Source organism: Castor canadensis, chromosome 7, assembly GCF_047511655.1.
Source record: "Castor canadensis chromosome 7, mCasCan1.hap1v2, whole genome shotgun sequence".
NCBI lineage: Eukaryota > Metazoa > Chordata > Mammalia > Rodentia > Castoridae > Castor > Castor canadensis.
In genome coordinates this window covers 93,850,228-93,878,002 of record NC_133392.1, presented here as the reverse complement: position 1 = coordinate 93,878,002, position 27,775 = coordinate 93,850,228, and the positions used below count along the sequence as shown (strand labels likewise).

General features: G+C 33.3%; 1 protein-coding gene across 41 annotated transcripts in view; it reads left to right on the top strand.

Annotated features, from left to right (window-relative positions):
* Window positions 1-27,775, top strand: part of Adgrl2 (adhesion G protein-coupled receptor L2) — a 620,387-nt gene that overhangs the window by 551,411 nt on the left and 41,201 nt on the right. For all 41 annotated transcript variants that reach the window (XM_074079630.1, XM_074079629.1, XM_074079627.1 and 38 more), the window contains 2 exons: window positions 15,840-15,949; window positions 22,056-22,856. In XM_074079630.1, coding sequence (XP_073935731.1) covers window positions 15,840-15,949; window positions 22,056-22,856 — 911 coding nt within the window. The remainder of the gene's footprint in view (window positions 1-15,839; window positions 15,950-22,055; window positions 22,857-27,775) is intronic.

Sequence of the window (27,775 nt, the reverse complement as noted above, 5' to 3'; positions counted from 1 at the left end):
GATTTCTGTGTTTAGATCTGTGGCATATGAGTGCACGTTAGCGTTCAGAAGAGCTTTGCAGCACATGACCCTGTATTCCCAAGCCTACACCTGCTGGTAGCAATATTTAAAGCACTTATAGGTGCTTTAAATATTTATATTTATAGGTATTGATATTTATAGGTTCTGATGAACTAAGCTTTTCAGACGAGTTACTGATATGACACTAATTTAGGCTAGGGTATAATATTGAGTGGAAGCCTTCTGCCGTCACTGTAATTCTAAAAACCATACCCAAATGGTTTATACAGACCGTAATCAGGAAAATCTTAATTTAGTTTATATCGTCTGGCTATGCAACCATGCTTAGATTCCTAAAATTATACTTTGTCTTTATTCATTGACTTAAGCTATGATTATTAAGTTTTATGATACATAAGCTATTGAGCCCAACTAAATTTATTTATGAACAATCGCTGAAAATACATTATTTGCAAGAGTACAGAATGATGTTTATGGAGCTAATAAATTTTAGAGCAGGGTACAGTGCTATGCGTGACACATGGTTCATAGATTCTTAGAATAATAGCTAACCCCTGAAATATAATCTGGCGAAGAAGAGGAGGTTTATACAGGAAGAACAATTATCCCCAAACTCACTTATGGTGCAAACTTCCAAGCACTGGTGGAAAAGAGAAAATGGGGAGCAATGACCTGATATGGTGAGAAAATACGGTTTGTGCCAAGGGGATACTGAAATCTGTTTACAGAGTTAGCCAGCTTCTGTCCTCGTCCTTTCACACTTCTGTACCATGTGGCATCTTCATCAGTCATCTTCATTTTGGGTGTTGTGAATTCTCTTCTTGCTTTCAGGCAAAGGAGACTAGGGTCTCTCACAGATTGTGTTCTTTATATTTCAAAATCATGGAATAATTCTGCAAAATACATATTAAAAAATTTTAACTCTGTAATGTCAGCATAGAAAGTGGCACTAAGGCTTGAGAACTTTTGTATTTACAGAAACACTAAGGAATTTATTCTTTTTATGGCAGAGAACAGTATTACGTAGTTTCATGTGTATTCTGTTAGTTTTTATATTCATAGGTATTATTTGAATGTGGTATATTTAGGGCAGTACTATTTCCACAATTGGAGGTATTTCTATAGCTAAGATAGAGCCCCAGGTATTATCTTCTACTGCTTTTTAGCACCAGAATCACAGATTGGTATAATACTGTATTTCTCTTCCACCCTTTCTCATTTCCTCCCTCCTTTCTCCTTTTCCTTCTTTCCTTCCTTCCTTCCTTCATTCCATCTGCCTTTTCTTAGATAATTTCTCGCCTTTGTGTATAAGAAGTGGCAAAAGGATACCTCCCTTGGTCTTTTTTTTTTTTTTAAGCACGCTCTTTGGGTAACAAGCTGTAGACTGAATGCTTATGAGTTGGTGTTCAGTTATCAAGAATGCCATCAGCAATGCCTTGTTGCTTTCTTATCAGCTGCTTCCTGCTGTCAGCTTGGCACTCATTTCAATAGAAAAGGATTTGCATCAAATGTAATGCCTTATTATATACAGCCAACATGGGGTTTTTAATTGTGCAAACACATGGGACTCCTGCAGTGGTAGTCAATTTGATAAAAGGATTAGATTATGAATATTTAGTCATGATTAAAGATTAGTTCTGATTTTCAGAAATAAGCCAGTGAAATTTGTCATATATTTATCAGTCAGGTGAAACTCCATGAAATTTGAGAGTGTTTGAACCACAAAGTATCAATTTCTTTATAATCCATCTCATGCATTTGATTATTTATACTCAGATATGGGTATTAAGAATTGTTTTTGACCTTTCACACTGGCTCTGCTTCTTAGAGTATCCCAAGAGCCTGTGTCTCTGTCTTTTGGCCTTTATTATTTTATATCTCTTAACAGAATAACCATGTGAATATCTATACAAAGTTTTTGCAGCTTATTTTAAAATTACACTGGCATTTTGAGTTGTTTCTTCTCCTAAAAACCTTTGATAAAATAAAGAAAAAATAAGAATTGCAATTTTAAAAGTTTTTATTGAGGGAATACTTCTTGTTGAAAATGTGACTGAGAATTAGTATTCACTTAAAAGAAGCCTAATATCTAGAATGAAGATAAAACTAAGGTCCTGGTAACAGCTAATGTTCACCTGACACACTAAAACATTCTTTGGAAAATAATATAAACAAGAACATATGCAGTTTGCAGCTTAATTCTAGACATGGAAAATGCTTGATAATTTAGCAACAAATAAAATACAAAATATACAAGAGATGACACAAAGCAGAATATGATTAATTGCCAAATTAATTTTATAGATAGTTATTGCTGTAGGGTAAGGAGAGAGAGAGAGCAGTGACCTCAGGTTTGGGTGATCAGAGAAGAAACTAATACTGCTTGGCCGCTTCCTGTCCCCTGGATCTCTCCATACCTGCTTAGCTGATGCTCTGTGCCTGTGTGCCGCCCTCCAGTCCATAACAAACAGCCACTGCTTCTAGGCTTGCACAGTGGGCACCACTGGAAATTAGAAAACAACAGTGCCTCTTACCAGAAGCCTAGTATGCTAAGTTCTAGCTGTTTTCCACCTTAGGGACTTAAGGTCCCTCAAATGAATTTTCTTTGTAAGGAATAGTTTAAGACGCATCAACAGAAATTTCTGGGAGAACTCAGCTTTGAGTTAATTCAGTCAGTTTTATTTGGCTCACTAGCATGCTAGCTGTTTTAGATTACAGATATATCAAGATTCTCAAAATCTACATGAAACGGTTGCTACCCTTGTTGCGATGTTTCTTTTTATGGAGAACTGTAGTGAGTGTGCATATGGAGGAGGTGGTATAGCAGAGTTGCTTTTTTTTAGGTTGTGGTTTTGTTAATTCAGTCAGATTCTCTGGGTCTTGGTTGTTTATCTGATTATGTTAGATCAGTGATTTTAAAATCAATTTCCAAGAAAAACCCTCAGGAGGATGGGTGAGTGAGCTGAAAAGGAAGAGAGGGCCAAGGGAGTATATCGGAGGGGCCTGGAGCAGAATTTCACTACTTGGCGACTTCCAGGCCCACCTCTATCTCCATTTCTCAGCCAGTGCAGTTAAACAGGTTTTTGTGTTTTCTGAGTAAAATTGTTCTTGGCAAAGAAGTTTTCTTTTTAAAATTTCTGTCCAGTTTGATAGTGCTGCATTTAATGATGCTAGGTAATTTATGCTACTTCTTCTTACTAGTACATACTTGCTACTAACATACTTGCTGGTAACATTTTTAAATTGGGAAGGAGTATCCTGTATTAGAACTGAAACCATTACAAAAATTCCTGGTGAGTTATGATTTAATTTCACTGCAAAGGTAGACTCTCAATAAGTAAATGATAAAATGAATTCTTTTTCTAGTTTGGAAATGAAAATGTGAGGAAACAGGTTATGACTTGGGGGGTACAAAGATAAAATTAGAAAAAGATTCATGGCCTTTGGAATAATCGCATAGCACTTTGTGTTTAGAATAAGAGTTTTTCCCTTTGTTGAACATTTGGAGAAGCATTAACTCTATGCATTTACCTTCCTTGCAACATTGGTTTATTAATATCAACTCAATTCATATTAAGATATTGCTCACTCATACTTTTTCAGCCCCCATTACACTTACACATTCACTTATAAATTTTGTTAAATAGTTTACTACTAAAATAACTTAGAAGTTTCTTTAAAATAAAAGTATAACAAAAGTATATTTTGATAAATGAAGAAATACAGTGCTAAGTAAAGATCCACATTTCAGTTTAGGTAATGTATAGCAATGCTTTCTTGCCTCTTGATGAAAAACCCAAACACTTAGAGAATGTAGTCATTTTAATAAAATACGGGAAACTTACTGAGTCAATTAAGTACTTTTACAGAGTAATACTTTAATAAGCCACACTTTCAAAAGTCTTATGCCTGTACTTTTCTACTTAAAGTTTGATTTGTGGGAGAACTTTGTCAATGTTTGCTATTGTGCTATAATCCTAGTGAAGTCTGTAAAAGTGGAAATTATTAGCTATCAATTAGACTGGAAATTTGTTGTCTCCTATTCATTATAATATTGACTAAATGACACCCCGTCTACCATCAAGGGAATCAGAAAAAAAGATCTTCATGACATAATTTTCTTGTTTACCAAAATCATATCCAATCCAAGGGGGAGTCATCTGTAATGTAAATTTAAAATAACAACAACACAAATCTAGTTTACTCAGTTTTGCCCTCTAAAACTCCTTTTAGTTGCAGGTTCTTTTGCATTATTTCAAACTCTAATCCTCTGAGCGGGTAATTAACGGACTGGCAAAGCCATTTGTAGAAAAGAAGAGCCATAAGGGTGAAAATATTTCTTCACTGAATGATCTTTAAGAAGTAAATAATTACAAATGGCAAAGATTTGGGCTGACCAATCTAGATCTGAGGATAATTAGAAGGAATAGGCTGTGAAAATCGAAGTGCTTGGCATGTACAATTCTCATATCATAACAAAACTAATTAAATATTTAGAAACCAAAATCCCCTCACAATCTGAAGAAAAATAACCCATGACAAAAGGGTCTGTAACTTTGCAGATAATTAGCAAGGGTTATAGGAAGGAAAAACATCACAGAGTGGCTGCAAGGCTCTGCAAGGTCATGTCTTATTACACTGTGTCTTTTATATAGTCTGGTAGCAAGTTTCTTGCTAATTTAATCTAACTAGGGCATCCCATAGCGATTTCCGATTTCCCTTGTTAAAAATATGATAGTTTCTGCAAGCGCAAACTGTAGTAAGTTAACATTTTTGTAAGTAATTGCTTTTAATTGACACAGGTAGTAATTTTTTTTAAGTTATTACAAGTGGAGGTCTTGAGAATTTGGGCACAGAAGCAACATATTTGAACTATTTAAAATTTTGGTAGTTTTCATTGTCACTTAAATGATCACATTCCTGTCATTAAATAGTCAGACCTGATGACCCTGTGAAGGAAACTTAGTCTCGGTGGCATGCTTTGTAAATAAATATTTCTTATTTTGCCAGTAGAAGTAAGCACATTTGTGTTGAATGTGCATTTCTGCAAACAAGAGATTTTGTACAGGATTAATAAGGCTCTGGTTGAGTCAAACCTAATTTGCATTAAACTGACCCGAAGGTCCAGTAAAAACTGCAAGGAATTTCAGAGGTTTCTAACACATAGAAGTTGTTTTTTTAGCATAGCATTGCCATTTAAAAATGCTTATTTTAATAATTAATGTGGAATTGTGGAGATAATTTTAGGAGTTTCTAAGATACAAATTAACCATAAATATTAACAGTTCATGGCACAGTATTTTACTCAGATACTAAGTGATTATAGAATGTATCATTTTTCTGTTGTTTTCAACATCTGAAACATGGAATGATAACCTTTTAGAAATGAATTTATATAGGATTTTACTATTAGACTTCTGTTAACTTACTATATGCTATCTGATACTTACCTTTTGGGGGAGGCTTCTATTTCTCTTACATACAATACTTTTTTTCAGTCAAATAGTTTATAGTTTGGTAACACAAAATTACATTTTGTATTTTTATAGTTATCATTTAAATAACAAATTCAGTTTTTAATAGTTTTTAAACTGTAGCTTCAAAGATTAATCGCAGTTGCAATCCTAAAAAATAATTATATTTAAAACTTGAAAACACCAATATGTAGGAAATGTAGTGGAGTAGAAATTGTATTTTTTTTTTCCAAATTACATATCTGTGTAATAGAATGTATGAATATTCAAGTTAGCTACAGATTCAGGTACAGTTATAACTGTATTTCAGTAATGATTTCAGAATGTTTTAAATAATACAGTATTGTATAATACATAAAGTGTAATACACTAACATGCCTAAAGGATTAACTTCTATATGGCAGAGATATTCTAGACTACACAAACTATTAACTAAATTATGAGAACACAGTTACATTATAAGCAGGAATATTACTATGGAACACCTCTTTTTTGCCATATTAACTACATACCATTTAGCTTTCTAATGTTCTGTTTACCTAGCAATTAGTTAAGCTCACAAATCATCACTAATAAATATTTAAAGAAACCAAGACCTACTTTCCTTAGCTCTATAGAAGTTTAGATGATTTTTTTAAAAAGGCATTTCATTATTATCTTTTTAAAAAGACAAAGGTTTGATTTAACATTCCAGCAGTTTCCCTCTTGCATCTGAAAGAATGATTACAACCTATCTTGAGCATAATTTGTATCCATCCTCTTCTTGGTTCACTTGATTACTTTGCTTAAGCAAATCTATTTTTATTGGATCTCATCTATTCCTGCTTTTGGGTCATGTATGTTTAAAAATTTTGCTCCTAATTTGGGATAAAAGAAACAAGTGTCCTAGTGGCCAGAGTACAGGGTCATTTGTAATTGTTAGTGTATAGTATGAGTAGAAGTTAAAGGGTACATGTACCCCCTTTCCCTTAAGCAGATAATCTATACCTTAAGTGTTTACTGTTGGCTTTCATGATACAAAACTATGTGCAAATTGACAGAATGGTCTGAGAATCAGGTGCAGCTGATTGAAACAAAATTGGATGTCTGCTGTTTATTTTCTGTTAAACATGTTTATTTATCAGCAGAAATAGCCAGGTTAACTACTCATCATTTCATTCATTCAGAAACATTTACTGAATTTTTATTATGCACTAGGCATATAATCATCTCCAAAAATTTATAAATTGGCAGCTTCTCTTTGGCAAGGTTTTTAATTTTTTTAACTTATGCAAGGTTTTTAATTTTTTTACCTTATGTACTTGGACAGAATAAAATATGCTGATTCACACATAATTTATTTTTGATTAGTAATTGAAACTGAGCAGTGAATTTCATTCCTACTCTTAATTAGAGTATGGATTCATATTAACTAATTCCACTGTAGGTGTTCTTTTCATTTAGAATCTATAATTCACAGGTGAATGTGGTTTAACATCTTCCAGGATATTTAGATTAATGCTCTATTTAAACTTGGCGTTTTATAACAAGGGGATTGGACTATGAGCACATGATAAAAGCGAGAGCACACAAGGGAGGGGTGAGGATAGGTAAGACACCTAAAAAACTAGCTAGCATTTGTTGCCCTCAACACAGAGAAACTAAAGCAGATACCTTAAAAGCAACTGAGGCCAATAGGAAAAGGGGAACAGGTAGTAGAGAAAAGGTTAGATCAAAAAGAATTAACCTAGAAGGTAACACACATGCACAGGAAATTAATGTGAGTCAACTCCCTGTATAGCTATCCTTATCTCAACCAGCAAAAACCCTTGTTCCTTCCTATTATTGCTTATACTCTCTCTACAACAAAATTAGAAATAAGGGCAAAATAGTTTCTGCTGGGTATTGAGGGGGGGAGAGGGAGGGGGTGGAGTGGGTGGTAAGGGAGGGGGTGGGGGCAGGGGGGAGAAATGAACCAAGCCTTGTATGCACATATGAATAATAAAAGAAAAAGGAAAAAAAAATAAACTTGACGTTTTGAACAAGGATATCATTGCACAGTGTCCTTACACCTTGAAAGCATGTATTTCATTTCCAAAATGCAAACTCACTTAATTAAGATTGAAGGTGACTTTAGGGGAAAAAAGACATATTCTTTCTAGTATTTTTAATTGAAATTTAAAAATAACAGATGCCAGTTACAGAAGGAAATTACTCAACAAACAGATCCAATAAAGAATTGGACGAATTCTACAGGATAATTTCAAATTTAAGCAAACTCAAATTTAGTTTCTGTCATGATCTACTGAGCCTTTTCTGTTGAATGCTAAAGTATTTGTTCAAGTTGGTAGATTTTGCATTTTTAATCTTCCTTGGAACCGTGGTGAATAATGGCCCCTGGCAGGAGATAATGAAATTTTCTTAATTTATATTTTCAAGTAGAAGCTTCAATTGAAAATGGCATCCGATGGCCTGCAGACACAGCTCTAGTGCAAGTTTCAGGGGAGCTGCAATAATAACACAGAGCCACTGGTGATGGGGAATGATGGGACAGTGAAGAAGTAATTTGAGGAAGAAAAGAAAATGCACCAAAGCTTTATTGTAGCATATCTAATGATCTGCTGAAGAAGACTCCCAATGGTTTTTGGAGCATGACTAGAGAAACTAATGTTATCTTGCCAAAACAGAAGTCCCTGCTTAAACAGCAGAACAAGCTATTGATTGAAATACCTCTCACAATAGATTACACATAGAATCTCATCTCCATACTTTGCACTGGGTAAAGAGTAATAATGAGCATAAGATAATCAAAAGAAGAGTAAAAGCAATTTGTTAAGCACTGTACAATTCTAGATTAGAGGTGGAATGGAAACAAATTTGCATGAATAGTTAGGCCTATTTTAAAAGCTGTGCTCAGGAAAGAATATACACAGTGGACAACTGGAAGAGCAAAAGATGTTCTGCTTCTCTGAAGTCTGCAGATCTGTATTCACTTTATAGAAAGGCTGTTCTTTTGGTGAGAGATGTTCTTTATGGAAAGGATGCTTTCCATGGTGTGGGAATTCATTTTTTGAGGTTTATTATCCAGGCATTGTGCAGTTTGCCTATATTATTTCATTTAAATTTAGCAATAAACTTCTAAAACAGGTCTTACACTTTATCCATGAGAAAGCTAAGGTTAAAACATTTAACCTTATGGACTCATAGTTACAGAAGCAACCAAGTTGGAACTTAAAACCCAGTTTTTCCTGATAATAAAGCCTGTACTTCTAGACACAATTTTAGCAAATGATTTTGCTTCTGAATAGAGCTAACACTACACTATATTGTTTTTTTAATACAATTTATTTTCAGATATGATAATACATGCATTGTGGTGCCCTTCTCTTATTTGTAAAAGATTAAGGAAAAGGGATAGTTTAATAATTTATTGGCATTAGTATTTTATTTCACTAAAATAAAATGTTTTTATTTTAGTAAACAAATGTTTCTTCAAAATACTACTCTTAATCTGTACATGCATTTGATTCTTGCTTTTTTGAGATAGGGTCTAGTTTTCTAACCTAGGCTGATCTCCACTTGCTGTGTAGCCCAGTCTGGCCTTGAACTCTTTATCCCCTTGTCTCAGTGTCATGTCTTCCCCACACCCAATACTGGGATTTACTGGTGTGAACCACCACATTAGGCTGCGTGTGACATTTTCTAAGTAATTTCTATATACTATTATATAAATTAATACGCTTTTATAAAATACATTACACATTAGTTACACATTTTTTTGGGAAGTTTATTTCAATTTTTAAAAAGTACTGTGGATGTTCTAAAAGCTAATACTGAGACCTGAGATCATTGATTACATATAAGAGAGAAAACTTACTAGTTATAATACTTTATAACTACTTTTTGACATCTGCTAATTGTGATGGCTAAGAGATGCATCAGATATTTTTAAAACTTTCTTCTCTTACCAGTTTTATATTTAAGCCAAGCAATATAATTAGCTTTATTTTCTCTCATTTTTGCTAATCATTGCTAATATTAGTTTTCTCTTGTATGTAGGAAGTGAATGATGCTACTGATCACCAAAATAATTTGGGATTCATTCTTCAACTTTTGGAGATGAACATTTGACTTTATAAATCCCTTCTCCCATTTAGGGTAGAAACACCATGAGTTTTTGTAATAATGTCTAAATTTCTGTATTTTGCCTCATTTAAACCAGTTTATGACCCATCAAGCAGGATTTAGGATTTTCTTTGTTGTAGTTAATAGTTCTATGACTAAGATGTCATAGAACATCTTAGTCAAAAAATCAATGTCAGAAATACCACTTTCATTCTGGTATTGAATATGCTGATATTATAAAGCATTTATTATTGGATTCATTTCAGTTATGTGTGGAATTGTCAGGTTGAGTGTGGTACCATATGAATACTGTAGAATAATAAGAATAGTAGAGGAAGAAATCTTTTAATATGGTAGTCAGAAGTTTGCAACCCAAATAACAAACAGAAATAATAGTGATATATAATAATCACTTCCTATGTACAAGAGAATACCAATATTAGCAATGATTAGCAAAAATGAGAGAAAATAAAGCTAATTATATTGCATGGCTTAAATATAAAACTGGTAAGAGAAGAAAGTTTTAAAAATATCTGATGCATCTCTTAGCCATCACAATTAGCAGATGTCAAAAAGTAGTTATAAAATATTATAAATAGTAAGTTTTCTCTCTTATGTGTAATCAATGATCTCAGGTCTCAGTATTAGCTTTTAGGGTATCCACAGTACTTTTTAAAATTGAAATAAACTTCCCCAAAAATGTGTAACTGATGTGTAATGCATTTTATAAAAGCATATTAATTTATATAATAGTATATAGAAATTACTTAGAAAATGTCACACACAGCCTAATGTGGTGGTTCACACCAGTAAATCCCAGCACTGGTAATGGGGGGGGGACACGACACTGAGACAAGGAGATGAAGAGTTCAAGGCCAGACTGGGCTACATAGCAAGTGGCGATCAGCCTGGGTGCTCATCAGCCTGTGGTGCTGGAGAACCCAGGGCTTCAGAACGCCCTACTACTGAGTTACATCCCAGTGTGAGTTAATATTTTTTGTGATGTTCTTAACCCAGTGAGATGAGATAATTGTACCTTTACATGTCAACTCTGAAAATTTTTGGAAATTTACTTACTGTGCTGGGGGGAACTGGGGTTTGAACTCAGATCTTCATGTTGTGAAACAGGCTCTCTTCTGCTTGAGCCACACCTATGACCAGTATTTGGAAATTTGAATGGAAAAATATTTAAAATGATTAAACGTTTTTAATTTGGGATTGAGTGCTTAATTTAGTATTCTTATATTTATTCTTTTAGGGAGTATTAAATCATGAATTTTATCCTAAAAATTGATTTGACATTATTTACAAGGCCTGCATATTCCCCTGGTTCTCTCTAAAGACAGACCTTCCTAGAGTTTGAGCTACTCTGTTGTTTTATTTGAGTGAATAAGTCAAAATTTAAGAATAAAAAAACTAATAACAATTTTAATTAATTTTATTTTCTATTAGGTTGTATGAAATATCCTCCTATGGAGCACAGTTTAGTTTTGCAGATTGTCAAAAATTTTATTTCCAGGTTTATTTAGTGTTAGGAATTTAGGAAAGGATTTTTATTATGTTTTCTATTTTTGATTTATCGTACATTAATAATACAATGGGATTTCTTTTTGATAATTTGATGTATGCATTCAGTGTACTTTGAACGAGTTCACCCTCTCTGTGATATTCCTGTTCTACCTCTTCCTCTTTCCACCTCTTTCAGTGTTTGTTGCATTTCATTATGTGGTCTTCATATGTATATATGCAGTGTACTTCCATCCCCTTCACCCCTCATTATCTTTTGCTTTCATCCTCACCCCTCTTGTTAATAATCCCCGTGACAGCCCCCCGCATGTATATTCATGTCCCATCATCATCACCATAATCATTTTAAGTCTAGGTTCTACAAATGAGGAAGAACTTGTGATATTTGGCCTTTCGAGCTTGACTTATCTCACAAAGCATATGATGATCTCCAGTTCCATCCATTTTTATGAAAATGACATAATTTCATTTTTAGGAAAATACTATATTCTTTATCTGTTTAAAAAAAACAAACGTATTTGGGATATTGGCACAATACAATTTACAATACTTGATATTGTACTTGTTTTGACTCCGCATGTCAGGAATTTATAAATAATAGATCGCTTGCTCAAAATAAGAAGAGCAACCCTTGATTTCTACACTTTAAAATTAGGAAAGAAGACACCACATAATAAATTCTATTACATACTTCTTTTATAAATTGTACTCATCATGTATCTTGTTTTACTTGCATTTTATGAAGTTTCATGCATACAGTAAAAGCATGTATTTTCATACATGCTTAATTTTTTTTTTAATGATCTGAACTTCATATTGATTTTCCATTGTGATTGGAATCACTTTCCGTGCTACCTGAACCTCCTGTGACTGAGCCTCCACTCCTAGAGTTTCTGAATCTGTTGCTCCCCATTGCTTCTGGTGCCATTCTGAAGACCACTGTGCTAAAATTATCCTAGCTCTAATGTGCATCTTTATAAATATAAAATAGCATAAGACCAGTTATTTGAAAGTTGAAATGTTTAATCTATTTCTTTATGATGAATAATAATTGTACTTCCTTCAAATTTTAACCAACGTTCCACCTATTTTTGAAACCCTATGTATTCTCTTCTACCTTGTTCTCATTTATACTCTTTTTTTTATGCTTAACATTTAGAAAAAGTGTAGATTTACTTAGTAAATCTGCGTGGCGTTGCCAAAATACACTAATATTTAAATTGTTACTATAATGATAACTTAATGGACAAAGATACCTTTTTTTGTGGGGGAAGCGGGAGAAAGTCATGCCAGGATCTGTGTGCAGTCTGAGAATAGAAACTACTGAACCCCCTTTCGTTTTTGGCTTAGGTTGCCTTTTCATTTTAAATGCAAACCCCAATTCCACATGGTCCCTCACCCCACCCTGCTAATAGTGAAAACTTGAAGCTGAGTTCTTGGTAGGAATTTGCTTTGCTTTTCTGGCTAAGTAATTGATTTCTCTTTCATGATCATTTTAAATGATAGTAATTTACAGTTTTACAATCTTGCAAAGAGCATATTGGTTAAAGAATTTTTAATTGTAAGGATTTTTCTAACAGCTCACATTAGGTATCTTCCCTTTCATTCCCCACACTTACTCTATTTGGAAACTTAGGCTACTTCTTTCATTCATAAAAAAAGTAGACACAGTTCATATTTTCATACCTGTAATTCCATTCTCTGAAAGTGTGATTCATTTCTATGAATCTAAATTGTGAATACAGCTGTGATTTTTCTTACGGCTTTACATTCAAACTCCTCTTATTTACCCTTTACTGTTTTAGTATCCAAATTCCAATTATTCTCAACATTACTCTCCGTATGTATGTGTGTATGTGTATTATGTGTATATATTTATACCTGTAGTGGATATGTAGATACAAATAGGACATTTTCAAATGTAAAATGAATATTCTCTAAATTTGGTAGGATGTGAATTCTAGAAATCTGTGTAATTTTATTTTCAGGAACTATATTAATTCTCTTTACATTCAATTGTACTTAAGATTATAGTGAAATTAACATTGTTACTGTCTTAAAGTGAATGTTTTGGATAATGTGATTATGCAAAAAATTAAAGTATATGGTTGCTATAAAACTCATTATAAACTTTGACGTTAATTTGAACTTGTAACTGAGGTCAGATGACTAGTGGGAAATTGCTCAGTAAAAGATATGGACCGTTATTTTTCATTTTATGGTATTGGTCCTCTTTCAAACAAAATATGGAGCACTGGTATGCTTGTCTCTTATTTCTTGCAAAGCATACTGTGACATTGAGAAATACAAAAGATTTCTAATCCCCTATTAAAGTCATATTTATTCATCTGATTATTTCTGGTGGGGAAAAAAACAGTGTATTCTTTGTTTTGGGAAGAATGGTATAAATCCCCAGATCTTTTGAGCTCCATCCTCTTTGTGTTACATCCTTACTTTGGTCTAAAGACTGCGTGTTCTTGGTCCATTTCAACCTGAGTACAAGCCACTTTGTCTTCTTTCTACCTGTTCCTAGTATGGTGATATGAAAGGAAACTTCAGCAAAGAGGGAAAGGTAATGAGGTATATAAAAAGTTTATTCACAAGTGGAAGTGAAATTTTAACGGGATTTCTACAACAAGGATGTATTTTAAAACCATTGGAAAAATTGCAGAATTGGTTGAGTAGTTACAAAATGTATAGCAAAAGAGTATATGAAAGGAATTTATAACATAAAAGTTTACATTTTCTTGATATCTGTGATGGGAGGGTGAGATAAAAGAAGATCCGTACAGGTATGAATAAATATAAGAAAGGAAATAAAAGGATTCTGGTTTTTGATGGGGGCCAGGTTGTGCTGAGGACTCCTGTGAGATTAGTGGCATAAAAGCAGTGAGATCTCTTATTCCAAAATTTAAGAAAGAAGAAAAATGGAACATCAGATTTATGTTTATGTGTTACTTGAAACATTAGTTATTGGCCTGTTGGGAAATCTTAAATCCGCTGCCTGTTTGGAATTTTACATTATAAAATTGGTTTTGTGATCCATGTTAAAATAACACATTTACACTAAATGGGTGAACCACTGGTAAATTTCTTCAAATGAGAGAACTAACTGAAGAGAAATACAGAATTCTGAAGAATGAGAATAAAACAGGATGTTATAGAAGACTGACTTTTACATTATCCATGATTTTGAAAACTACAGTATGCAGCATGTTTTTTAAAAAAATACCATATCAAATCATAGGTTATTCATGGTAAAAGTTACTATTATTTTAATATTTGTACAAGAAAGTATTAATTATAATTTACTAAATAGTTAAGACTCATTTGAAGTCCACTATAGTATATTTTGAATTATAAAATTTAGCTATTTAATCCTATAGAAGATTTAATGCTTGCTTCTCTTCAAGAAAGAACCAATCTGAGTTTGAGCCAAATGCATGAATCTGATTAATAAACATATATGCCTACCCTCTTTAACACAATTCTGCTTCCACTGTCATTGTATATACTTTGATGTGTTACAAATTGAGCTAGCTTTTTTTTTTTAGGGTTCTTTATAGTGCATATTTTATGCACTATGGAATATTTAGTATTCAAATGGTTAATTACATTTATTGTTATAGTGCTCTTGATTTTGCTTTGCCTTTTTAATGTATATACTATCAGAAAACATAATAAAACTCCTGCAACATTCCATCCCATTGTATTGTAATCAAATTGAATTATAAAAGAAATAATTTTTAACTTTTCAATGCTTATGAAAAGAACATCTGGACCAATTTATAGAACTTCAGTACCATTTTGCCTAGAATTCTAACTTAATTCTAATATTCTTAATAACTTAATGCAGCAACAAAAACTAAATACTTCCACAGAGTAATATATAGGACATTTTAGGTATCGTGTTAGTGACATTGTTTTTAGCATTAAATTTCAGAGAGTGATGATTTAGAAGAACCTACTGTGCATGGTTGTATCATTCATAGTACAAGCACATAGATCTGTGAAAAGTAAAAGCAGTGTTTACAGATTCATTATGTGCCAGACACTAGGCTAAAGACTTTTAATGCATCCTGAAATTTATGCAAGCCATAATATGTAAGTGAGAACTAGTTTGAAGTCTTAAGTTTGATCCCCAATACTAGGAAAACAATAAGAAAAAGAAGATATCTACTAACTTGGTATTGGGTGTCCAAAAATGTATGCAGTGCCTATAACAGAAAATTTAACCCAAAACTGGATGTAGAGGATAAACTTAAAAACCTATTGCCGTGTTTGTTTTAATATATAGTCAAAACTTTCCGCTCCTTTATTAAGGTTATGACTCATGTTCTGTTCAGTCATATTAACTTTTTCAAAAAAATTTTAATTTTAATTTGTAAGATATCCTAGTATAGCCTGGTAAATACCCCCTACACCAGTACATATTGAATATATATAAACATTTCAAATTAAAATGTATAGTATAACAATAGGGAACTATCAACCATTTTCTGTGTATTTCTAGTAAAAATTAGCCAATAATGCAGAGATTATAATATAAAATAGGACTTTTATAGCTGTTTAATAATGTACAATAACCTAATATCAGTTGAATATTTTATGCTTCTGCTTGCTTGAAGAAAATATGAGTCAATTCTATATTATATTTCTTAAGTAAAAATTAACAAATTACATTACACAAGTTTGATTCATTCTGTTTTACAGGTGCAACAATCGAACACAGTGTATAGTAGTTACTGGGTCAGATGTATTTCCTGATCCATGTCCTGGAACATACAAGTATCTTGAAGTCCAGTATGAATGTGTTCCTTACAGTAAGTATGAATTTATATTTTTCACATTCTCCAGCATTCCTCATTGATGCTGAAAGACTACACATGTGAAAGAAGCATATGTTTATGGCCTACAAAACCATTATGCATGCAGAGCACTAACAGACTCGGGACTCCAATTAGCTTCATGAAGTGTGGAAGGAAGCCATAGTGTGATGCTGGCCAAGTGTCTGTCTGTGTTCTTAAGTGTTTGGCTTTTAAGGCTAGTGTTTTTCCAGAAAACAAACTTGAATTAGCTATTCAATAGGGCAGATAGAAATCTGTACTTTTGCCCAATACCAGTTGCTGACAAATTGGTTTGGCTCACGGTTTTCTAAAGAAGGAATTGACTTCAGTTTTAATCGTGAGCTACTTGAATGGCTACCTGCTGTCGTGGTAACTGTAGTGCCTAGTGCCTGGTAAATGCTACCATTGCAGAAACTGAGGCAAGGTTTTTTTGTTCCATATCTTTTTTGTTCCATATCCTTGAAGGGAATATTTCTTTCCCAGATCCACTGTTGAAATCTTAATGCTTAAAAAAGAATCTGATTCAGTCTTGTATATCTTTCCACTTTTAATTTTGCAACATCATTTTTGAGATCCTTCAGAGGAATATTTAAAATTCAATTGAATTTTTTATAGATAGGCTTCAGCTATTATCTAATGCTGTCTAGTTTATCTTCCAGTTTCAGAATTCATACTGCTAGATTCTGTACAGTCTATAGAAAAAGTAACATTTTAGATGACTTAAAAGCTTAACTACACTATTTAATTTTTACAATCTAGCTTGATAGTATCTTATTTTTAAATTGAGAAAAGGAATCATGTCCCATTAGTTCACAGGCATTGAAGAAAGTGTTGTAGAAACACTTTTACTAATTTGAGACAATTAATATACAGTTTTTCCCTAAAAAGCCAATTGGAGCCTGTAATCCCAGCTACTGGGGAAAGAGGATTCTTTTAGACCAGGAATTCAGAGCCAGCCTGGGTATTGAGTAACGTAACATAGTGAGACCCTGTCTCAAACAAACAACAACAAAAAACAAAGGGCCAGATGCTGATAGATATGCTATGTCCAGTATGGTAGCAACACATTCTTATATTTACTATGAAGGCACACTCTCTGACCTCTTCTGCCACAGTTTTGATAATTGGCTTCTTGTGGTATCAATTAAAGGCCAAACACAGATTTTCTTTTCTTTTCATCCCGGCTCTGTGTTCCTGTGTTCCTGTGAAATGGATGCTTTTTATGTTTTCAGTATTTCCTATAACATTTGTAGGACTGGAAGCCCACTGAGTGCACTCATCTTTATTCCATTTCTCTTGTGTAGTGTTGGTGGCTTTACATTATCATTCTTCTGTGCCACTAGAGGAACATTGTATTCTTTTGAGCTAACCAAAATTTTGTTCCACAAAGTCCCTTTCACTTGAATTCAGCATGGTTTCTGTCCTCACATTAGAGAAGAAATACAGCATCCATTCCCAAACAGTGGGATCAGTCAGAGCTGCCACGAATGATCTTTCTGGAGCCAGTTCCTGTAACCTAGTGTATAGACCAAGAACAGTGTTAAGCAAATATTATTTTCAGACTCTTAAGTAATTTCTTGCGCTGATTAAGAAAGGAAAATGTGGATATCTTCTGGAACATCTAACTTTCAAAATTTTACTTTTTCAGTTCTCCAGAAGTATTGTACATTGTGCACTAAACTTGCAAATAGCTATACTCAGAGAAGTATTTGTTCTTTTAAGTTTGTGTCCTTTAAAATAAAAATAAACCCAGTAATTAATTTGCTGTTACCTTTCTAGATGTTTGCACGAGGCAGAAATAAGTCTATGGCTTTTTTCTGTGTAAACCACTCTTCACTAAAGAATAGAAGTAATTTTAATTCCTATATGCTGTATAGTAGTGACACACTATAAATTACTTGGTTTCAACTAATATTACAATTTAATGCAAAAGGTATTTTTATAGCTAATCTAGTCTTATGTAGGGTTGTATATTTCCTTATTTCTTCCCCATTTTCTTCTCTTTGTTTCCTTTCCATTTTATTCATTTCTTACTTGGCTTTTTTTTTTTTTTTTTTTTTTTGCCTCCACCTTTCACTTTCCAATTGTTTAAACAGTGTGTTGTAGCATTTGCATACCCTTTTCACACTTTACTTAGTTGACAAAAACTGCCACCAGTAGATAAGAGTTATTATATATTCCTTAACCACTTAGCTTTATGCTGGTTCCGATTACCTGTAAGTCCTCCAGAGATGTTCCATTCTAGGTCGTTCCATCCTATTCCAAAACAGTTTCAGAAATTTTCCATGACTTCTGAAAACTTTATAATGAATTTACTCAGCAGAGAACATTTAGAAAAGCTATTGTTGTCTACTTTATATGAGCAGGCACATGCATTATATGTGACTTTTGTACTAGCCCAGATAATGTTTCTGTCAAAAATGCATGTATGCAGGGCATTCTTTATTACTGACAGAATGCTGAGAATTTGATGTATGAGTATTTCAAAGAAGTCATAGGATCTTGGATGGTAAAGGCGAGTAATCAAACTGAAATTTTGCATCCTTCAGGCAGAATTTGGTTTTCATTTTTATACCCACTTATTTCAAACTACCATGACAGATAAGAATTATACCATAGTGTTATTACAAGTTTTATTTAATGAGGAAAAAGCCTTTACTTTTGTTATCACTAGTACTGAATTAACATGTGAGATTATTCAAAATGAAATAGTGTGTCACTTCAGATACAGAGTATGTAGGTTATAGTTACATTGGGTCAATTTCTTGCTTTGCACATCCATGTAGTCCTTGCTGATGTTGGTGGGTCATGTACTTGTGTGTTTGGTCTATAGAAAAATAAATGTATTGTTATGACTTAATTTATGCAGTCTCTTTAAGATAAACAATGTATATTTGGCATGTGACAAAGAATGCTGATTTTGTTAATTTCGTTGTATTTTTATATTCTGGTTGATAGAATTTTGGCTGACTTGACAGATATCTATCCTTCGGTTTTCATAAAAATCATTATGTAGGGATTTCTTTTTTAAAAGATCCATTCGTCAGTCCTCAGGCTTTTTTAATTTTTTACATCTGGGTGTTATTTGTCAGTTTACAAATTATATACAGTTCATACTCATTTTAGTTCCCTTTAATGTAAATGACAATAGTTAAATCACAAGTAAATGAAGACTTCCATATTTGATATTTTGCCCAGTAAATGCACCGTCATTTTAGAGCACCAAATAAATAAAATTCCACCATTTTCAATGAATAGAAAATACAAAATACACCTTCTGCATCCTGTTTTAAATAAGTAAACATTTTAAAATGTATTATTCCCATCCTTTACATTTAATTGATTTGTTTTAGTAAAATCATCCTTTCCTTAGGGAAAAAAATACAACTGTATATAAACATAGTCTGAGCAGCCACAGCACTAATGATTTCTCTTATCCTCATCTTTCTACCACGCCCTGCCGTTATTGATTCTAAGCAGGTATCATATTGCTCTCCACTGAGAAGTAATTTTAGGACATGTGGTTTATAAACAAGTATTGTTTCCAAGGCAGTTACACTGAATGTTCCTGTGTGCCAGGTGTAGTCAGAATTACACATCATAGGACAAGTATGTTTCCTGAAAGTGGTTAAATAGACCAAATTGGTTAAAGAAGGTCGTGGCTTAATGTAGAAACTTACATGCTTTTTCTGTTTCAAAAATGTTTATGTGATACGTTTCTCCCAAAGTGTCTCAAGGTCAATATTTGATCTTAATGAATAATTACATTTCTAAAAAAGTGAGTCAAGCTAAGATCTTAATGAAACATGCGACTACACTTTCTTTGAGTAATTAGTTTACAGATGAAGCATTAGCACACATTTATTAGAAAAGGGAGAAACGCAGACTTCAAATTGAGTCATTTTATGAAATTCAGGCAACATACTTCAAAGGCTACATATAATCTAAAATAATACTGTTGTTTCTAATTATTAGAGTACTATTTACCAAAAAGAATCTTACTTGCACCCTTTCTAAGTACATAATCCGTTTCTTTAAACTTATAGGGCTTTTCTTTCTTTTTTTTAATCTCATGATTACTAATCAGGTTTGTTTTATGAAAGCATTTACCTTTTATGGGGTCTGTGGAGTCAAGGTATTTGCTATGAATGCTTGGTTTGATGATTGTTGCATGCTAGCTTGCTCTCTGTGTAAATTGATGATGGTGGAAATGTCATAATAAGCTAACCATAATTCTTTCTTCCTTTTTCTCCTTGCCTACTGTGCTTGCTTTTCCCTTGTATGTATTTTGCTTACTTTTTTTAATAGACATAGTATTACAAGTTTGATATTTGATATAGAAAATTAAATTAGAATTTTGTAATACAAAGTACATGTAAACTTAAATAAGTAAATTTACTAATTCTTAGTGAGGAAGAAAGGCACTACTTTACCTCACCCTTTAAAATCTCTATTGGAGCCATAGGGGAATTTATATATTCCTGAAAAGGAGGCATTTGTTAAATGGCTTAGATGTTTTTTTCTAGAACTAAGAACTAATAGAAAAACAATTGAAACATATACTGAAATGTATAATTGTATATTTCTTCTTATGTGAATATCTTGGAAGAATGTAGCCATATCATTACTTATTAAATTTGATCTGAACTCCAAAATTGAGTTATTTTTACAAATGTATTTTTGTTATGCTTCTGTAATTATAGTCAATTTAATAATTGAGTTCATATAAGTTAGATGAAGGTAATACACCTGTGCATGCATTTATGTCTCTAGCATACATATATAAAGGAAAATTTGATAAGAATGCTGAATGACTTTGGAAAGACAAGAGTATGTATAGCATGCATTAGTGAACAGTTTCATTATTTATTCAGGTACACTAAGTGAAGCAACATGCCAACTTATTTCTATTGCCTCCTTATCTACTAAAATGATTGATCCATGTTCTTTTATGTAACTTTAGAATCTTTCTCCTGCTAGGTTTTCCTGTGTGTGTTTCTCTTTATCCAAAGTAGTTACTGCCACTTGTTCTTCCTATATTTAGCGTCTATTACGAATTCAATCTTAGACTAATAGTCAATTTATTTTAATCTTTTTTCTTTTTTCCTTGCACCTTTTTTTATTTTTCTTCCGATGCTTAAAATAGAAGTGGAGCAAAAAGGTAAATAACGTACACAGTCTGAACCCCAGCTCCTTGTTATGTGCCTTATGGATGTGAACCTCCTCCCTCCCTCCCCTTTCCCCACAACACTCCTATATTAAAATAATCAACAGGATCTCATAAATCCACCTCATAGAGAAGGCGACTGTTTACAATGAAATTATATGACTGCTAAATCTGGTGATGGGCTAAAATTTGTGAAGTCGGCGAGGGGGAGCTGCCCTTCCTCTGTTTCTTTTTTATCCTTTATCTCTTTTCCTGACACCCTTGGATATTTTCTTATTATTAAAGTGTCATCTTGCCTGGCTTCCAGAACCCTCTCCCTAGCATGTCATGGTTACAGGGTCCTCCTGGTCGCTTCATCACTGCTTTCCTTGTATTTACTTTTCTCTGCTCTTAATTGCATTTTCCAAATATTTATATTTCTTAAATTGAAGCACCTTTAACTTCTGTAAAAATTCTAAATAAGTCTTCACTTTGGGCTTCCTGACTTTTTTGCCTTATTTTATGGTTTTACTTTGGGGGAGGTTAGAGCTATGCTAGGGACTGGAGAGTATAAATTGTTTTTAATAAAGTGATATGCTTCATGCACATTTAAGCACAAGCTCAAAGTTTCAAAGCATATATTACAAATTGTAAAATAAGAACACACTTAAAAAACTTAAATTCTGAGCCCAGTTCTGAATGATCTTAAACATAGGTTTGTATTTGCGAAAATAAACCCCAGCCACTTTCATACACTGGTACATTGATTATGGTAACTTCAGAAAAGAAGGGTAGCATTACTTGTATTAAGTATATATTTTGGTAAAATTGAATACTAATAAATCTTCCCTTTTTTGTGATCAGTAAACCTTGTGCTTGTATAATTTTTTTTTTTTTAACTTGGCTTATTTCTTGTCTTTTCTCTGTGACTGTTAGTTTTTGTGTGCCCTGGGACCTTGAAAGCAATTGTGGACTCACCATGTATCTATGAAGCTGAACAAAAGGCAGGTGCTTGGTGCAAGGACCCTCTTCAGGCTGCAGATAAAATTTACTTCATGCCCTGGACTCCCTACCGCACTGATACTTTAATAGAATTTGCTTCTTTAGAAGATTTCCAAAACAGTCGTCAAACAACAACATATAAACTTCCAAATCGAGTAGATGGTACTGGATTTGTGGTATATGATGGTGCTGTCTTCTTTAACAAAGAGAGAACCAGGAATATTGTGAAATTTGACTTGAGGACTAGAATTAAGAGTGGGGAAGCCATAATTAACTACGCCAACTACCATGATACCTCACCATATAGATGGGGAGGAAAGACTGACATTGACCTAGCTGTGGATGAAAATGGCTTGTGGGTGATTTATGCCACTGAGCAGAACAACGGAATGATAGTTATTAGCCAACTGAATCCATACACTCTTCGATTTGAAGCAACATGGGAGACCGTCTATGACAAGCGTGCTGCATCAAATGCTTTCATGATATGTGGAGTCCTGTATGTGGTCAGGTCAGTTTATCAAGACAATGAAAGCGAAACAGGCAAGAATGCAATTGATTACATTTACAATACTCGACTGAACCGGGGAGAATATGTGGACGTTCCCTTCCCCAACCAATACCAGTACATTGCTGCAGTGGATTACAATCCAAGAGATAACCAACTCTACGTGTGGAACAATAACTTTATTTTACGATACACTCTGGAGTTTGGTCCACCTGATCCTGCCCAAGGTAAGAAAGTGTGCTCGTTAATGCTTATATGCCATTTGTAAACTGCTTACTTTTAAAAGACTTTGTCATTTTCCCACTATTTTCCTCCTCTTCTTATAAAGCACAAAAGATTATGTGGCCTATGTTAACCTTTTTTTTGTTCAATTTTCTTTTCTGAATTTTTTCATTTAAATGTTGCCCTCAGGAAATTGTAGTATCATTAGTCAATTTAGTTTTTCAATGCTAAAATATAATACGAACTACAAATCTGTTAGCTTTGTTTTTTTTCCTTACCTGCTTCTAAATTGATTACAGTCTGTGTGCAGACCTTTTAACTTCTTGGCGCCAGTGGTTAAAGGAAATGTGTGTTAGGAAGTCCCACGAGAATGGCTAGGTTTGATGTACAGCACCAGGTATAAGTGTTTGGAAGTTTTGGTGTCTGTTCTCTGGATAGGAGAGACAGTCTTCAAACATCTTATTAGTCCACCATATAAAAATTGGACATTTTTATTTCCTAACAAATTAGTGATAGTTTTAAGTGAAGGTTTCTGTGTCTTTAACTGCCATACTTGGACTGAGTGTTAAGTGGTCCCAAATGATGATTTATGATCTGTGCTAGCATTTTTTAATCTGTGCTCTCTTTAGGTATTTTAATGAAGAATCATTAGAAAGTAAGTCTAAATTTTTGGAAGTTTATTTTGGTTTATTAAATGACTTCTATGAGAAGTAATTTTTGAAGTAAATTAAATGACTATTTTACTAAAACAAGATTACCTTATACTCATGATAAAAGAGGAACCTCAGTGTATTATTGTATTATTATATGTTTGTAGGTTTAAGATACAAGTTAATATTTCAACTTGCTGAATTAATTGGAATTTTCAAATTATTAAGTTCCCTTAAAATTTTAGGAGCTGAAAAGTTTTTTGGAATGATTAAATCATTATTTTCAACAAGGTGGAACATGTATTATTCTTATTCTGTTACAGCAATGCCATATACACACATAAATATACTCATCTGTAATGAATAACCACTCATTTTAATGTATGCTATTAATAAGTTCTAAATATTGTCATGCTTAGGATCTCACAAAGAGAATCAAAGACTGACACAAAGAGTATCAGTCTATAGAATATCAAAATATATGAGTTTTGTTTGTAAAATTAGAGCAATAATAAATGACATGTCAACTTAGTACATGACAACCTTTTCTCTAAATCACATATTGTGTGGATGCTTTTTGTCTTGTTTTTAAACTGTAGCTATAATATTGTTAAATTTTTAACAATTAAATCTTCTTTTAGTGCATGGAATTTTTTTTACAGATAGTATCTTAGAATTGTTTATTTTAAGACATATACTATGTGTATACTTTTGTGTCCAGCACTTTTGGATGTTTCATGTGTCTGAGTATTTCCAGCAACTACTACCGTGTTTCTCCTTTATCCTACAGGTTTCTCAACAGGCAAACTTCAGACACTGACAAACTAAAAGCATTGGCTAAAATTGTATGGATTCTGTACTAACCTTTTTGTAACCTGCATTCCCCGACAACTATTACATTTGTCTTGGATGCCAATAAATCTTTCCCCCTCATTAGGGAAAAAAAGGGAAAAAATGCTTTAAAAACTGCAATTCATAATGAGGCAACATCTGAAGGATTGTGAATAAAGTTGAGTGCAGATTGAATTCAACAAGAACTCATTACCCATCTACTTGTCATGAAGTACTTCATTGACAGGCATTAGTACCATTCTCCACATGTGGTCTACATACCAGTAAATATTTTAATGCATTTCCAATCAAAAAAGACTGATAATTTAAATGCTTTTTGGAAAGCATAGTTGCCAGCTATGAAAATGAGAAACTTAAATATACTCCCGTGACAGTGTTTTATCATTCCAGTACCTTAGGTACTCCCAGAATGTGAAAATTCATATTGACCCCTTATGAAAATCTGAATAGTCAAAAGTTTTATCTGACCTAAATTTCTCTTGTTGTTTATTCTTTCTCTTTGCAATTTGTTTTCATATGCTATTAGAGATTTTGTATCCACATGCCTATAGGTGAGTGAGGCCTTGCAGAACTATTCTGGCCTGTAGATTTAGGTCAAACCAATAAGGCACTGTCAGCTTTCCAGAAACCAGATCCAAGAAACTGATAGGACAAGGCAATCAGAGAAATTAGGTCTTTGCCTTCCAAACAGCAGTGATTGATTTATTTGGCTAAAATCCACTCTTAAAAGTCTTCTGAACAGAGCTTTTAGGAGGCAAAGCAGGAGGATTACGAGTTTAAGACCAGCCTAGGCTACACAGTGAGACCTTGTCTCAAAAAAAAAAAAAAAAAAAAAGTTTCGTGGACTGGATGTCCTACCCGGTGTGTGGCCCAGTGTGCTGTAGAATTATCTCCTCTTCTCTTTTGCAGACTCGTGTACAGCTCCAGTGCTTTTCCCTACTTTCCATTTCTAACAAAACAAGAATGTTACTTCTGTGCCCTGATACTTTTGCTTTGAGTTTTTAGCTTTTTGTTATCCCGACATGGTATATTTGCTGCATTCCCCTAAAGTAGATCCGATTTTCCCTTTTCATTTTCTCCTCAAGAGTGGGCTAAGGAAACAAATGAAAAAAACCCTTCAGTCCTACCTTAACTCTTCTATTTATCAGTCTGGATTGCTTTATATTTACTTAATCTGCCTGCAATCTGATATCCCAAGTATTATCAAAAAATGTAATATCTTGAGTTTTGGCAGTTCCTAAGTATTTGTCTTAAATTTAATTCTGAAGTAAGATACTCCTGTAACAGGAGAGCAAATTTTTAGCAAGAGAGACCGTTTTATTTATACTTATGAAGCATTTAGCATAGATTACATATTACTTGAATATCTTTCCACTAATACTAAATGCTTTTTAAAACATGATCAGTATTTTCAGGCATTGGATAACATTTTTGCCTCACCAGGCTACAAACTCACTTTAGCTGGAATTCCTTCCGTGAGCAGTGGATGAGTTCTTGGACCTTAGTGAGGGACATGTAACCCTGAGCACTTATTGGGTATTATCCTCAAACTCTTTGATGTAGGAAGAAATAAAAAGTTTTGAATAAACGTTGCTTTTATAAATTGAACAAACCTATATTTTTGCTGAAATCTTAACGACTACCTATTAAGTATGTTCATTGGCACCACTTCTTAGGTGTCTGTGTTCAAATGATAAGTGGTAGACAGAGTGCTAAGTCAGTTCATTTGGATGCTTACATGCCATCCTGACAAACAGTACTTTATCAGGAAAAATGGTTTGATTTTGAGTTGTAATTCTCTTGTGAGCCATTAAGGTTTCTACTATTCATAAGACACTCTTGAGCTTTGAACCTTTTGCTGTGTAGGTTTCATTTTAAGACTTTTTATTATTTATTATTCATTGCTCTAATCTTATAATATCTTCCCATATACCAAAATGAGGGCAAGTTGCTTATAGAAACCTGTACCTTTTCAGAGTTTATGAAAATCTTTTACTTAGAAAGGTAAGATCAAACATTTAAGAATATAGCCCATTGAGTTTAAACAAATCACTTAATTTCTCCATGGCTAGGTTTCCATATCTGTGAAAGGAAGATAATTTTGTGCCTGCTTCGTGGGTTTGTGTGGTAAAGGTTAAATAAGATGCTCTGAAGATGGGGATTGGCACAGAATCTGACACATTAATGCTGAAAAAGTATAAGCTTTTATCATTACCAAATGCCTTATTAGGACTTGTCTCCACCTGTGGAAAGAAATAATTTTAGAAGTACCTCTGCATTTCTAGGTTCAGCATTTTAAAGAATCGATTTCCTTGAGGTATTGCTAAATCTCAGTCTTGCAAAATTGAGAAATTCTGATTGTCCTCATTAAGGGTTTAGTTTTATCACTTTTACTTTCATGAAATCCCAATATTTTGCTAATTTACCTTTGAAAAATGTATTGATTCCCTTTAGAGTTCTTTTGATGGTCAAAAAGTATGAAAATCTTAGCAAAAAAAAAAAAAGTGGAAACATGGCCGCAAAATGGTGGTTGAGAATTTGTGCATTAACGGAGGTTCCTATCTACCTTAACTCAGTTATTATGAAGCTTTACCAATGCCTAGCGAACAAATCACTAATTATAGTATTAATACATATTTCAGTGATTAAATATGTATTAATTAGTACAATGTCAAGGGATACATAAAGTGGTGTAACACAAAACCATTACATTCTGCCCTTTTCTCTCTTCCCTCTGATTCCTCACTCCCTGTAAGACTTGAACAGCAGCAATCATTTGACACTTGTGCAAATGATTGTGATGCTTTTGACAAATGTTAATTGGGCAAGCACTGAAAGCCTAGCTGCATTGTAATCAAAAGAAAATTACAGAGGTTTAGCAAGATGTCAGGCAAGTGCTTTACAAAAAAAGATAGACAGGTTCGAATAGGTTTCTGCAGCAGCTGGCAAGGCATGATGTTTGACTGATGTACACAGGCATCTCTCATATGGTCAATAAATTATGCCCTGGAAATAAAACATGTGCTTAGGAGGTTTCTCTTGAGATACAGGGGAAAAGGAATAGAATGTGTCTATTGATAATAAGAAGTTTCTCACTCATAAAGACCCAGAAGAAACACTTTCACAATACTTTTTCTGGTAAGCATAGTATAGTCTCAATTGTTTCAGAATTATATAAAACAAATATTTATGAACATAAATATTTACATATTTATTAACATTTAAAATATTAAGCATATTAGTAATAACATGAGCTAGTTCTTTTTTTTTTGATGGTACTGTGTTTTGACCTCAGGGCTTCATGCTTGCTAGGCTGGTGCTCTACCACTTAAGCCACTCCACAGCCCTGGACTTGTTTTTTCATAAGTGTTAAAACTGCAGCTTGTTTCTCATGTGTAGATGAATCATGGAGTAAAGTAATT